A 16003-nucleotide genomic window follows, 5' to 3' on the forward strand; every position below is an offset into this window, starting at 1 on the left:
TGGACGAGACCATAAGGACGAGAAGCTAAAGGCAAAGGTGGAAGAGTAGTCACAGCCCCCACTTAGAGAAATAAGAGTTATTATAAGGGAAACCTTAGCAGGTCAGTCATCCAAGTCAAGAAAGACATACTTAAAGGTGGTGCAAAACGTCCAACTATCTGGACGATCTCCTAGGACGAGGGGAGCTGACGAGCAAGCCATTACGTTCATGGACAAGGATGCTGAAAGAGTTCACCACCCATATGATGACGCGATCATCATTACCTTGCTCATTGCTGATTATACGACTAGAAGGATGTTGATAAACAATGACAGTTTAGTGGAATTCTTGTATTACCCCGCCTTCCAACAAATAAGGCTTGGACGAGATCAGCTGTGTCCAATAAATTCACCTTTGGTAGGATTTAGAGGAATGAAGGTGCAACTTATGGGCACCATTACATTACCTGTGGTAGTCGAAGCGTACCCGCAACAAATAATCAAAGAGGTAAGCTTCCTTGTTGTTGACTGCTCATCATCATACAATGCCATCATTGGAAGGCCGACTTTAAATAGTTGGAAGGCAATAACGTCTACCTACTATTTGTCTATCAAGTTCCCGATTGAGTATGGAGTAGGTCAAGTACAAGGAGATCAATTAGCCGCAAGAGAGTGCTATTTAGCCATGTTGGCTATGGACTAGAACGTATAGACGATGAGCATAGACAAGAAAAGGATTACTGCGGAGCCCACGGAAGTACTAGAAGATATTCCTTTGGATGAAAACAACCCCGAGAAGTTTACTAGGGATGGAGCGAGCATGGAAAAGAAGAGTAAGCAAGACCTGGTCCAGTTCTTAAAGAAGAGCCTTGATGTGTTCGCATGGAGTCATGAGGACACGTTGAGTATCCACCTAAGTGTCATTACCCATCGTCTAAACGTGTGTCCTTCGTCCAAGCCTATGCGTTAGAAGAAAAGAATTTTTGCTACTAAGCGAGATAATGCCATACAAAAGGAAGTTCAAAAGTTAAACACAGCAAACTTTATCCAGGAAGTCTATTACCCGGACTGGCTAGCTAATGTAGTCATGGTCAGGAAGGCTAATGGCAAGTGGAGGATGTGCGTGGACTTCACTGATTTGAACAAGGCTTGCCCCAAGGATAGTTATCCGTTGCCACGCATTGACCAGCTGGTGGATTCGATAGCGGGTCATAAATTGCTAAGTTTCATGGATGCCTTTTCAGGCTACAATCAAATCAAGATGGACTAGGTAGATGAAGAGAAGAAATCTTTCATTACTAGCCAAGGTTTATTCTGCTACAAAGTGATGCCCTTTGGTTTAAAGAACGCGGGGGTAACTTATCAAAGGTTGGTTAACCATATGTTTCGTCCACAGATCGGATGGAATGTAGAAGTTTATGTAGATGAAATGTTAGTAAAGAGTTTAAATGAGGAAAAGCACCTGCATGACCTCCAAGAGACCTTTGATACTCTAAGATGGTATAACATGAAGTTAAATCCGAGCTAGTGTGCTTTCGGAGTTTCGTCAGGTAAGTTTCTTGGGTTCATGGTTTCACATAGAAGAATTGAGGCAAATCCCGATAAAATCCAAGTGATACTGAATATGGAGCCACCAAAGAATATCAAAGAAGTCTAATCTCTCACCAGGCGAGTTGCCACCCTGAACAGGTTCGTCTCCAAGGCTACTGACAAGTGTTTACTGTTCTTTAAAGTTCTCAAGAAGGAATTTGAGTGGACGGAGGAGTGTCAGAAGGCCTTCCAAGACCTTAAAACCTACCTTACGACAGCACCCCTGCTGAGCCCGTCCGTACCAGGTGAAGATTTATACTTGTATTTAGTGGTGTCCCCGCATGCAGTGAGCTCGGCATTGATCAGAGAAGAAGGGAGGATCTAGAAGCCAGTTTACTATACGAGTCGGGTGCTAAAAAGGGAGGGAGGGCGATATCCAATGATGGAAAAGCTAGCCTTTGCTTTGGTCACAGCTTCTAGGAAGCTAAGGCAATACTTTCAAGCTTATGTTATCAACGTCCTGACAAATCATCCCCTAAAGAAGGCAATGAACAAGTTGGAAGCCACAGGACGACTAATACAATGGGCTGTGGAGCTTAGTGAGTTTGATATCAGGTACCAACCAAGGAGCGCGATAAAAGTGCAATCATTGGCAGATTTCATTGCAGAGTTCACTCCTAGTCAGGACGAGCTAGACAAAAAGGAAAGAGCTCAAAGGTAGGTCATCAATGTAGATGGCTCGTCTACGTTATACGCAGGGGGGATTGGAGTTATACTACAGTCCCCAGAGGGAGATAAGTTGGAATATGCAGCCCGTCTGCAATACCACACCACCAACAACGAAACTGAATATAAAGCTCTCCTTAAAGGATTAGAATTGGCTAAGTCCTTAGGAGCGGAGTCAGTGGTCGTTAAAGGAGACTTTCAATTGGTTATTAATCAAGTGAAGCTAAGGAGGATCGAATGAAGAAATATCTCAACAAAGTAAAGTGGCTCGTCCAAAAGTTTAAAGAAGTCACTTTTGTTTAACTCTTGACGGAGGAAAATGTGGAAGCAGATGCTTTGGCAAAAGTAGCTTCGGCAGGAGGAGTTATGGACGAGTGTGACAAAGTCCAATACATGCTGAGCATAGACCTTTTAGAGATACATCAGATAGGAGGGGGAGAAAATTGGATGACTCCAGTAGTAGTCTATCTTAAGGATGGAAGGCTTCTTGAGGACAAGGATGAGGCTAGGAAATTGAGGGTCAGGGCTGCCAAATATGTCCTCATAGATGAAGTACTATACAAACGAGGTTTCTCTCAGCCTTACTTAAGGTGCTTAGCCTCGGACGAGTCAAACTACTTATTGAGGGAAATTCATGAAAAAGCATGCAAGAATCACTCGGGAGCAAGATCACTAGTCCATAAAGTCGTCCGTGCAGGCTACTACTGGCCAACTATTCAAGCAAATGCTAAGGCCTATGTCAAGGTGTGCGACCAATGCCAACGCTTCAGCAACATTCCTAAGCAACCGTTGGAGTATCTAACCCCAATGATGGCCCCGTGGCCTTTTGCGCAATGGGAATTAGATATCTTGGGTCCTTTCCACCTAGGAACCAGGCAGATAAAATATTTGGTGGTAGGAATTGATTACTTTATTAAGTGGGTGGAAGCAGAACCCTTAGCAAAAATTACTAAGCAAAATGTCAAAAACTTTGTTTGGAAGAACATTGTGTGCAGGTTTGGGGTACCTAGTGTACTAGTGTCTGACAACGGACGACAATTTGATAACACACCTTTCAAAGATTTTTGTGAGCAACTTGGAATCGAGAATCACTATTCCTCACCCTTCCACCCACAAGCGAACAGACAAGCAGAAGTAGCAAACCGATCCCTGCTGAAAATCATCAAGACTCGGCTTGAAAAGGCAAAGGGAGTATGGCCAAATGAGCTACCAGGTGTTCTTTGGGCTTACAGGATGACTGTGAAGACCCCAATAGGAGAAACTCTTTTCAAGCTAGCCTATGGAAGCGAAGCAGTCATACCTGCGGAAGTTCATATAGCTAACCACCGAGTAATGAAGTATCAGGAGAAGGAAAATGAAGAACAACTTCGTCTTGACCTCGATCTTATTGATGAGTTAAGGATAGATGCAGAGCAAAGGACAGCAAGATACAAAAATCTTATGACTAGGCAGTATGATGCCATGGTAAAACCCAAGCATTTCAACATTGGGGACCTTGTCCTTACAAGGGTATCCTTGGCAACCAAGAATCCGGCTCATGGAAAACTAGGGCCTAATTGGGAAGGACCTTATAGGGTTATCTACTGCAAGAGGCAGGGGTCATACTACTTGGAAGCTCTAGACGGGCGGAAGCTAGAACACCCTTGGAACGTTGAGCATCTGAGAAGATAGTATCAATGAGGGGCGAGCTTGGACGAGAGTTACCATGGATGAGCATCGTGGAAGAGGTTCTAGTTATGTGGTCTACTATTATTACGTGTTTTTAAATAATAAAAAGTGCATTAGTTCCTAACTTTTGCATCATCTACAGACTAATTTGTGAAGGACGAAGTTATGTACTTGGTTTGTATAAGTACTTTAAATTCCTAAGGCACTAGCTCCTAAATGTGTGACATGCTTGTGGACAATGTTTATATTATAAATGTGGTTTGGATTTACAATGTATTTGATGCATGAATCTAATCTCCATAACTTCACCCACAAGAATGCTAAGGCCTAGGACAAAATAAAAATATCTAGACGTGGGAATGTAACGTCTATAAGCTTTCCTCGAGATGAGGATAAAGCAAAGAAAAATAAGTTTAAGGCACACTCGTCTAAGTAAATGGACGAGAAAATACATACTCGTCCAAAGGATGGGATAAAACCTTAAGCATAAACACCCAGGAAATGGACGAGGAAATGCATGCATATAAAAATATATTTAAATGTTTAAATCCATCTGATATTTTGGATGAGTTGAACGTTGAAAATGCCTTATCTAAAGACGAAGGTAAACCGTCTAGCCCATGGATGAGAAAAGAACTGGCTGTTAAATTTCTAAACAATAAAAGCTGGTACAATCAGTGCCATTCATAGGACGAGTTATACTTGTGAAAATTAAAGAATGGCAAACATGTTAAACCTGAAGGAATGAAGAATATAGACAAGCAAAACACCAACCAGTATGACATGAATGGTATGAGCAAGAGATAAACTTGACAATACAATAACATTTTCAATATTAAATAAAAAGTAATGGAAATAAAATTTCATTCATCAAGGTTTCAGAAAGGGTAGACGACTACTGTTTAAAAACCCTTGTAAAATAAAGCCTAAGAGGCAACTATTTGGAAACTCATCCTAAGTATTATGGACGAGTGAAATGTACTCCAACAATTTTGAATGGTCCTAAACAATGGACCCCATAAAAAATAAAAAAAAGGAGAGAAAATAAAAGGTAAATTCTATCTTCATTGTAGGGGATCATCTCCAATGGTAGGCTCATCCTGGGTAGGCTTGGTGGTGGCATTGTCTTCAATGTTAACATCTTCTAAACTCGTCTGGAGGAGGGAGCTTGTAGGAGCACCAAGGTTGAGCTTAATGGAGATAAAGTCAACTTGGGGGAAGTTTTCCATAGCGTCCATTTTGAAGTCTTCAAAGCCTACTGCATAGTTGGTGTCCAGCAAATCAGTAAACTGTTTGGAGGCTCTGAATTCCACCACAGCATCTTTTTTACCCTTCTCAAGAAGGGCACTTAACTCACCATTCCTCTTTTGGAGATGGTCAAGATGAGTGTCCTTCTCAATGGCATCAGCCCTCAACTCCTCAACCAGGTTCTACAACTCCTTAGCCTCGTCTTTAGCTTTAGCTGCCACCTCAGCCCATCCCTTGCAGTCATTTTTGACCTCCTTAACCCTTGTCTCAAGCAAGACCCTCGTCCTGTCCAACTCTGTAGCCTACTTGAACACAGCAATGAACTTTGGCATTGCCTTCACAAGTGATTAAGAATATAGTTAGTAAAATATAAGATGAGATAAGACGAGGTAAAAATATTATTAAGATGAGACGAAGCAAAGCTAAGTACATACCTTGAAAAGATCGTGGACAACAAAATGCTCGAACTCCCTCAAGGACATGTCATAGCACACATCCACATCCTCGCCGGTCACAGCCTTCTCAAACCTCTCCTAGGCTAAATCTTCATTTTCTAGAAGGTTCATAGGAATCCTCTAAAAGAAGGTTGAGGCGTGGCAGGCGTAGTGGTCTTGGACGGGGTGATCTCAATAAGGATGGACAAGTTCACAGCATGGACTTGGACGGATGGCTATTGAGAGATAGGAGTAGGGAGGCCAAGCTTGACCACCCTAGGCTTGGACGACTTGTGCTTTAGCCTCTTCTCCCTACGACGACTTGGAAGATTCTCCAAGTCAATGGCCTTTGACAAATTTTTTCTCTTGTCCCCAACAACAGGACAAGATTGAGTTTCAGGTCTGGTAGCCTCGTCCACAACTTTTTTTCCTTTATTTTCCTTTATGGTCGCTATCCCTACAATAATAATAATAATGAATAAGTATACAATATTGAAGTATCAGCTAAGGAGTGCATAGCAATTAACTTCGAAAGGAAAAGGAAACTCACATCTACGAATAGTAAGCTTGTGGCCAGTAGCTTCAGCAGAGGGTTTAGGACCAAGGCCCCATGTGGCTAGACACTAGAGGGTCACCAAAGAATGAAAGCTCTTGTTAGCGTGTAGACGAGCTCTATGGACGCGATCACGATAAAACTTACTCAAAGAAGGGCGTTTAACAGCTAAAACATGGAAAGGAAGAAAAGGTCAGACGAGTACAAACAAATAAAAAGGAGGGGCAGGCAAAGCAAACTCATCAAATGAAAACATACCTTCAGGACGAAGGTTGCCTAGTTCTCCAGTATATGGGGCAAATGAGTCCCTGCCAACCTCAACAGTGTGCCCAGCCCAGAAACCAGAGATGAAAAAAAAACTTTGTCTTCCAGTTTCTGTCAGATGTAACCAGGGAATTAATCAGCCTACAGTCATTACCAATGGCCGTAAATTGATATAAAGCCTAAGGACTGACTAATTTCTGAGGGTTTGTAACAGTAGAGGAAATTTTCCACAATAAGAGGACGGTCCCCTTCAAATACTTCCCTCCACAAAACTTGCATAGAGATGACGAGTCTCCATGCGTTAGGGTTAAATTGGAAAACTCCTAAACCTAATCTAGTAAGTAATTCTCTAGCGAAGGCAGTTAGGTAGCCTAAGCCCCCCTAGAAGGTAATCCTCGTAGATGTCTATCCCAAAATGGGGCTAGCAGCACCACTCCCCATGAACGACTAACCTAGGGTTAAGGTTGTTAGGGATTTGGTACCAATTCCTAAGGGCGGCTAGTCTCTTCTCATCCGTCTTGGAAGGAATACCTACAGCATAACTATATATAGTCTCTACCCCATCTACAGGAGTGGACGAAGGAACACTTGTTGAGGTGCCAGCTTGGGACCCTGAGGCTGCCCTCATCCTACAGTGTTCTTGAAGGACCTCTAAGGGAACCCTAGGAACCCCAAATGTGTATTCCTTTTTATCCCCACTACTACTACTATTACTATGGCTATTGAAATCTGTATAACTAGTGGAGTCATGGTACTCATCTAAAGCCTTATCTACACTATTGCTAGACGAGGAAAGAACAATCTCAGACATTTTGAAATTCTAAGGAAAAAACCTAAGGAGGATAAAAAGAGTACCTGGCTCTAAACTTAGGAGATCTAAGGACGAGGAGACACTTCTAGACAAGGCTCTGGATGAGGAATGTCAAGGAAGAGAATTTAGGAAATGCAAAGGGTAGGAGAGAAATTCCGCTATTTATAGGCGTTGAAATTTGGCATCTGAAACGACGTGACCAACCAGAGAGCGCTGCGTGGAATTTTTCTTGAAAAATTAAATCGACATGACAGGTCACCAATGAAAACATGACACGTGGCACAATTTAGGGCGATAAAATTCAACCATAGAATTTGTGACACATGGGATGACATCTAGCTACTAATATGAAGGCACGCGTCCAAAGACAACAGTAAATTCTCCAGTACTCTGGACGACCGTTGGATAAGGGGGCAACTGATGGTGAACTAAAAGTTAAACCAACTCCAATTCGTCCATAAGAGCCGTCTAGAGTAGAAAGGCTATCCCACATAAGAAGTTCGTCCATAGCAGGACAGTCGTCCATGGGCCTGAGGGTCATCCATCTTGAAAGCCCTTGAACGACCCCCTAAACACTTAGGAAATTTCCAAGTGTGGATTTACCTACAAGAGCTGGTGGTTGAACCACGTGGATTATTCCAAGGCATGAGCAAGATTCGGGTTCATTGCTACAACTCCTTACCAAATGCTTAACTTCCAATGACAGTTTTAGAAAAAATATATAACTCCTATAGCGGTTGTAGAAGTTATCCTTGAGCCTTCTGACCTCCTCAAATATAGGGGAAGTTATGAGACAAGTAACCGCTCTAAGACTACACTATATAAATGTTCATTCACATCCAGTGAAGGTAAGTGTTGAACAATTTCTGAAAAGTTGGAACTCCAGAATTTTAGAGAGAAACTAACTTTGGCATCAGAGGGTTCTTGGCCGGTCCACCCCGGTCACCTTTGATCGTGTGTTCTTTTTTTCAAGTTTCCTAAGCAGACACTAGCCCTTTGAAGCCCGAAACATCCAGCATATTGATTTTCTTCGCATCATCAACATATATAAATAATGAAGAGACACCATTGAAGAGTCGTTACTAGCAAAATACCATTAAAAATAGTTTACCAACAGTTAGTAATGGTCAAAATTCAAGTTAGGCATTCTTTCTTGCATAATTCTAAAAAACAAAAAACTGAAACTTTGAACGAACTCCAGAGTGAAAGTGGTATTTTAAATTTTTCTAAAATGGTTCATTAAGAGCATTGGCAGCAAGTGTACCGAATGCTAAAATTTTAGCATTTGGCACACTAGACACTAAAAAACACAACTTATGAGCAAATTGACCCAATTGTGTGGGTATCAAGTAACTCAACTAGTAAAGTTTCTTATTGTCGAACAAAATATATAGGATTCGATCTCTACCTATATTAAAAAATCAATCAGTGTTTTGATCTAATAATAAAGAGTTATGTCAAGAGCGAATGTCAGAAGTTAAAATTGTCTTAAAAAAAATAGCCCTCTTGTGTCAAGTCTCATAACTCATTAGACTTGTTAGACTTACTGCTTTACTTACTGCTTTACACATAGACTAGGCTTGTGTATATCAGATTTACAATTCAAAGTCATAGAAAGCATGCCATTTAAACGAACTGGACCAGTAGTCACGAGAGAGAGAGAGAGAGAGAGAGAGAGAGAGAGAGAGAGAGAGAGTCTATATATTAAAAAAAATAAATCAATTGTATAATAATATTAATTACAACAACAATACAAGGACAGCAAATCAACCACTAAGGCACTAATCAAAACTAAAACAATAAGATAATAACAATGTGATGATAACTATGTCAAGATAAAGAACCGGACAAATATCCAATGGTCCATTCCTCACATCATAAGAATACAAACTCTATAAATATTTTATTAAAAAAAAAAAGCTGGGGAGAGATAAAAAAAAAGAACAATGGCCTCTAGAATGCTCTCAACCCTCAGAAGCATGCATCCAGCACACAGCAGCAACACAAGGCAGCACAACTGCATATAGCAAAAAGACAGAAAAATCATTATTATGTATGTCATCTATGCATAAAATAAACATATACATAATATGTAAATCAAAAGGCAATGAATAGATAAATAAATGAGAGAAAGACAAGGCTTACCATCCCTTCCAAAACCCATCGCCCCTAGACTTGGTTTCCACCGGAGGAGGAGCATTTTGAGAGTATCCGGAGCCATCTTTTGTAGGATAACCAGCCGGTGGAGGAGCTACATAATAAGCTGGCGCAGTTGAAGGTGGAGGATATGCAACTGAAATTTTTTTAAACCACTCCATGTAATCAATACTTATTTCAACAAAAAAACACATGAATTATTTGATCAAATATAGCAAGTGATTGGCTGCATCTAGCCTGCAAGTGCAAGGTGACAATATTCTCAATAAGGAGTACATGATTATGACCAAATACCAAATTTCTTATCTTTCTCCCTAATGTTTTGAAATCATAAACAACATTAAAATTTTAATGTGGACAGGAAAACTGAAGATGGGGAAGGCCCCAAAAATAAAATCATTACAAAAAGGAGTCCAGGCAATAAGGGCATGGGTAGCACAGTTGGCTTTTCTTAATATTGCAACAGAAACCCAAGCTCACAAGGTCTTTGATATTTTGCATTACTGCCATTTTTATGTCCTGCCCAAGTTTATATACTACCCCACACTTAACAATTGTAGGTTATAAAAATCAAATTATTTTTCCATAAAAAAAGATTCAAATTATTTTTAGTCCTGCAGATGAATATTGAAATAATTTTTCCATCTAACGAACACCTGAATAATTTTCCTAGGTGTCCGTCTGTGGCCGAAAATTCAAAGATTGTTTACAAACATCAACATAACTTGTGGTGAAAAATGAAATACATGAGCAATAATTATTAAAACACGGTATCTAGTAGTTACCTGCAGGCTCACTTGAACTCATCTTTGAACAAAGCTCTCTTAAGAAACCAAAGAAAGGTACGTGTAGATATTGATAAAACAAAGTAGGAGAAATGATAAAAGTAAAAGAATGAGAGAATATAGGTATGGGTTGATGGAGGGTTTTCTATATATATACATATAACGGGGGATTTTGGTTGGGTTGGGTTGGGTGGAGTTGTTTCTTAGAAAGACAAATGTTATGAATAAGCGAGGGCGGCTACACCGCGTTGGGTTGGGTCCATTTGAATACCGCTTATTTTGCTAAAAATTAAAAACACTGTAACAAAATAATTTTTAATTGTGTAAATAGTGCCGTGGAACTTATTTTTAATAAAAGTTTTAATGAAAAAAGAAGCTTATGGGTCCTATGAACAGTACACGGGACCCACCAAATGTACCTTTTAGCACTGAAACGCACTTCAAAAAAAGAGAGAAGGAAATGCAAGAAGTAGACGCGCAAGAAAATCAGCCCAATCCAAACGGTCACTATATGGCAAAAGGCAAAGCAAATTAGCAATCATCATCATCATCATCATCATCATCATTATTATTATTATTATTATTATATTGCTTTTGTCTTGAAGAGCCCGGTCTTATTTGGTGAAGCTACTTTTGATTGCAACACACCACCCAAAGATTTTTTTTTTTTATATTATATATATATATGAGAGATAATTACAACATGCTACTAATCCCGCAGCTCGAACCCTTTCTCCCCTAGACCCCTAAGCACTTTGTGCATGGAGATGTGTCAATTCAGCTATAAGGCCTTTGGCCACACTGCCCAAAGATTGATTGCAATTTTTGAAATCTAATTACAGATGCCCAATATTGCCATGATGTTGAACTCATGTGTCTACAAGAAATTGTGGAAAATTGTATTGGATTTGGTGGTGATTAAGCAGCCTCCTTGATATTCAAGCTTGGTCACTTTGTCAGCCCATCTAATGAATCACTCTAAAAACTTCAAAACTGTGAATATGAATTGTAGGAGATGTTAGAAGTATGGATTGCAAAACTCAATATCTGTTTATTAGAGGTGAATTTTAACAAATCCACCATTGGATTACATCTTTTTCTTGTATCCTCTATACTTGCAAAATTTCTAGAAAATTAAATATCGATAGCTATTTCATCAATATATTGTTTAAATTGCAATTTTTTGTAGTTTAAAATTATGCATAAAATATAAGTGTACAGATCATATGATAAATAATATTTGATTGACACAAAATTTAACATGTGTATTAAGAGCATCAAGAACATACAATTCAACGGTTAAAATTATTAAATATATAATAATATTTATTTTATTGAGTAAGGTTGTAGCCTAAAGCTACAACCAATTTTGTAGCTAAATTTTGTCCCATATTTTTTATTATTCAAGTTCTTAGTAGGAAATTATATAATTATTGAATTATTTTCACATTATCGTTCATCATATCCATCAGATGTATGTATTTTTTTATTAATTTAATCATATGAAAAAAAAAGTATATATTATCTCATTCAACATGCTCCATAATTATACCTTCAAATTTTTATGATATTAGCCAACATCTATATATATATATATATATATATATATATATATATATATATATATATATATATATATATATATATATATATATATACCATAAAGGGGGAAGGACGACAGCGCAGAAGGCGGAAGCACAACAGATAACAGATATGTGGAATAATTCAAAGTAAATTATAATTGAAAGTAAGGCGGTAGAACCAGCCAAGCAGTTGTTATATCAAAATAATTCAAAGTATTGAAAACAAAATTGTTTATTGAATATACATCAAAATACTTATAGTAGTAGTAGCAACAAGATTACAGTGATCAACAGGTTGGGTAAACAGATACAAGGCTTGGAAGCTAGTCCTGGTTCTAGTTACAAGCTTTGTGTAATCAGTGAGATTACTTGATCTAAGGAAGTCCTAGAGAGTTCTAAGGGAAATCCTAGAAAAGATTCTGAGTTTTTCAATAAGGGACAACCCCCCTTATATAGGTAAATAAAGTAGTGAATAGTACAAAGTGAATAGTGACATTTTACTATTCATATCAGGACCCATGAGGGGCATTAGGAGCGCAATATCCGGAAAGAATCAAGTCGGCTTTTGAGACTGAAAGTAGTCTGGATGGTAGTGCCAAAAGTGGTCAACAATATAACCATGGTAGCTTCAGTAAATACTTTTACTCTCGAGTGAATATTGTAACATCAGTAGCCTTTGTGTAGGCTAGACAAATCAAGCTCCTAGGTCAGGAATATTTTCATCATATTCTTCATCATGTCCAAACCAATCTTTTGGATAAGGTTGAAGGTAAGGGTAGCAAGGGCTTTCGGCAACAGATCCTTCTTCTTCAGAATTTCTGTTCTCAGCCTCCTTCTCTTCTTCAATCTTTTTCTTGAGAAGGGCATATAAATCATCTTTACTCAAATTATCAATATCCGAGGCCTGTGAAGTAGAGGGAGCCTTGGAAGTAGACTGGGCACTAGAAATTAGATGCTTGGGAGGTGGTCTCCGGTAAACATTGTCCAATATTTGTGAAACATATCCAAACTTGTCCCACCATTTAACATACCAATGTCTAGTAAGAATATCACCTTCTTTCTCATATTGCCACTTTAGAATCCAGGGGACCCTGAAACGTTTAACAAAGTGGAGAAGGGCAGGAAATTTGGCATTATGAGCATTTACCTTAAAACCCCGCTTCCAAAAATTGTAACAGTCAACAAGAGGTTTGGGGAAGATCTCAATATCAGAACCAAATTGATTCCACCAACGGATGAACCAAAGAGGCAAATCAACATTGTTTTCAAACTCTTTATCAAAGTTAATAAACCATGAATGAGTCATTGTTTCATTTTGGTGAAGCATAAATTTGAACCAAGCTTCAATATAATCATGGTATGAATATGGAACCGAGTGCGTAGGGAGTTTTTTAGTAGAGGTAGGGGAATGTCCCCAACTGGCTTCAGTAGCAATATTATTTAGGTAAACACTGTGGTAAATGATTTTAGTTTTATCATCTAAATCAAAAATAGTTTTAATAACAGTAGCATCTTCTTGGCGTAAAATGTCAGAATAAAATTCTAACTTTTTAGCACCATGTTCGGGAACCCAGTGACATAGAGGAGGGAAATAGCTTTTTGCAATCTGAAGAGGGTTCTTAATTGCTGCCCGGTTTGGTTCAACAAAAAACAGGTTTTGGGAGTATTGTTTTTTAACATATTGGGAGGCATTGGGTTCGGACAGGCTGGTTAACAGGGGTTAAAGCATAAGGGTCATAGGCAGAAACCAACACAGAGGAATAATTAGGCTTAGGGATTGATCCTAATGAGGTAAAACGGTTAGCAATGTCTCCTGGGGAGACGGGTTCTCATTTAACAATTTGGTTGTGTGTGGCCGCAGGACATTTATCTTTGGATCCTCTACTTGCCATTGTGGTACTACAGGAATTTATGGGTAAGAAAATCAGGAATAGAGTTTTGAGAACCTTTAATATATTCAATATCAAAATCAAAAACACTTAAAATAGCTTGCCATCTTGCAAAAATATGTTTGGAAGCAATATTTTCAACATCTTTTTCAATAACGTATTTAGCACTTTTACAATCAATTCTTAATAAAAATTTTTGGTTTAACAAATCACTTTGAAATTTTGAAATGCATAGTACTATAGATAAAATTTCTTTCTTTATAGTGCTATAGTTTAATTGTGCCGCATTCCAGACACCAGAGTAGAAGCGAACGATTTGCTTAGAAGAATCAAGTGAAACTCTTTGTTTCAAAATGCCTCCATAACCAATGTCTGAGGCATCAGTTTCAATAATTTTGAAGGCATTAACAGTTGGGATACCAAGACAGGGCAAAGTTTTAACATGGGATTTGATCTGTTTAACAAGAGAAGTATGAATATCAGACCAAGGAGGAGGATTACTTTGTAACCAATCAAAGAGTGGTTTACATTGTTTTCTTAGATTTTTGTAAAAATCAGCAACATAATTTAAGGACCCAAGAAATCTTTGAAGTTGAGTTTTATCAATAATTTCATCAGGAAATTTATCAGCAAATTGAATGGCTCTATCAATAGGACGGATCTGTCCTTCGAAAATATCATATCCGAGAAATCTGACTCTAGTTTGAAATAGTTTGATTTTCTTAGCAGAGACAACAAGACCATTTCTTTTGATAGTGTCCAGAAACGAGTATAAATGTTTCCAGTGTTCACTAATGGATTTGGAGAAAATCAAAACATCATCAATGTAGACAATGATGAAATGGTTGAAAGAATTGAAGATATCATTCATAATGTTTTGGAATTCGCTAGGAGCATTTTTTAGACCAAAGGGCATAACATTCCACTCATAGTGGCCAAAAGGTGTGGTAAAAGCAGTTTTATACCTATCCTTCTCGCTAATCTGAACTTGCCAAAATCCTGATTTCATATCAAATTTGGAGAATATGACAGCATCACTCAGCCTATGAACAAGATCATTTTTATTGGGGATAGGGTACCTGATCCACTCTAAGACTTTTGGATGCTATTAAAAGAGATACTGATGGTATGCCCATTATGCCCATTTTTTATGAAAATATTAACCGTGGTGTTCCTGATGGTGTCAATACTTTGGTTTACACCATTCTTAAATATTTTGTTGGTACTCCATCTAATATTTCGTCTCGAATTTCTGACTATTTGAATAATTTGAGATGTCCTACTATGTCTGATTACAGATGGTACCAAGATGTATTTACTTCCAGAGTCATGCTCAGAAAAGACTCTACGAAGCCTTATTGGAAAGAGAGGTTTATTGATGGACTACCTCCAATCTTTGCTCATAACGTAAAAAATGAATTAATTGGTAAAAATGATTCTATTGATTTTGATAATTTAACTTATGGTGATATTTTCAGCACTATTAAAAAACTTGGAATTAATATGTGCAATGATGAAAAATGGTCAAAACAACAGTTAAAAGATAAAAAGAAAGCTAAATATGAAATGGGTAATTTCTGTGAACAATATGGTTTACCTCCTATTGCCCCTTCCAGAAAAAAAGGAAAAAGTAAACATGAAAAGGTTTACAAAAGTTATTCCCATAAAAAGCATAAAAGATACAGAACCCACTTTGTTAAACCCAATGATTTTTATGCTAAAAACAAATTTGCTTTTCGAAAACATGATAAACAGAGATCAGGTAAAGGTAAATGCTTTAACTGTGGCAAATTTGGCCATTTCAGTAAAGACTGTAACTAAAAGCCTGGTAAGTTAAAAAATAAGTTGAACATGTTAAATACTAATAATAATGAACAAAATGAACTATTTCAAATCCTTGAATCTGCTGCTTCAACTGATTCCTTCGAAGAGGATTTTTCCTCCTCATCTGATTCTGATTATTACTCCCGTAGTGATGTTTCTAAATCCCCTAATATTAAACTTGGCTGTAGAGATTCTTGTTGTAACGTGATTAATTTTGTTAAAATGTTAACCAAAAGTAAAGAGAATGATGATCTATTATTAAAAATGATAAGTAAAATTAAAGACCCTAATTTACAGAAAGATTATCTCGACAAGTTTTTGAAAAATTTAACAAAAGAAGATAAGGTTAAAAGACCTAATTCTACGATAAGTTTTGAAGAAACTCTGAAAAGATTTAATAAAAATAAATCAAAAGATGTAACTGTTAATGATCTTCAACATGAAATAAAAACTGTTAAACAAGAGATAATTCAATTAAAAAATGATGTTAAAACTATTAAACATGATAATGATCATCTTAAACAAGAATTGTTAATTCTAAAGATTGATAAA

The 16003-nt window shown here is 37.8% G+C and overlaps 2 protein-coding genes across 2 annotated transcripts; both read left to right on the plus strand.

The window, feature by feature from the left end:
* Nucleotides 1-208: 208 nt before the first annotated feature.
* On the plus strand, nt 209-682 carry LOC142616281 (uncharacterized). Its single transcript, XM_075789161.1, has one exon. It carries the CDS (start codon nt 209-211, stop codon nt 680-682), a length of 474 nt encoding a protein of 157 aa, XP_075645276.1.
* Nucleotides 683-694: 12 nt separating this feature from the next.
* Nucleotides 695-3906, plus strand: LOC142616282 (uncharacterized). Its single transcript, XM_075789162.1, has 4 exons — nt 695-884; nt 2268-2440; nt 2551-3230; nt 3468-3906. Exons 1-4 carry the CDS (start codon nt 695-697, stop codon nt 3904-3906), a joined length of 1482 nt encoding a protein of 493 aa, XP_075645277.1.
* Nucleotides 3907-16003: the final 12097 nt, after the last annotated feature.

The sequence above is a fragment of the Castanea sativa genome, chromosome 11 (assembly GCF_040712315.1).
Source record: "Castanea sativa cultivar Marrone di Chiusa Pesio chromosome 11, ASM4071231v1".
Lineage (NCBI taxonomy): Eukaryota > Viridiplantae > Streptophyta > Magnoliopsida > Fagales > Fagaceae > Castanea > Castanea sativa.

Bases quoted from the DNA above. Each gene is read 5' to 3' on its own strand.
- LOC142616281 (XM_075789161.1), top strand. From the start codon at position 209: ATGGACAAGGATGCTGAAAGAGTTCACCACCCATATGATGACGCGATC.
- LOC142616282 (XM_075789162.1), top strand. From the start codon at position 695: ATGAGCATAGACAAGAAAAGGATTACTGCGGAGCCCACGGAAGTACTA. The intron at 2,441-2,550 runs GTTATTAATCAA...CTCTTGACGGAG, and splicing joins TTAAAGGAGACTTTCAATTG to GAAAATGTGGAAGCAGATGC. The intron at 3,231-3,467 runs GTTTGGGGTACC...TTGGGCTTACAG, and splicing joins TGGAAGAACATTGTGTGCAG to GATGACTGTGAAGACCCCAA.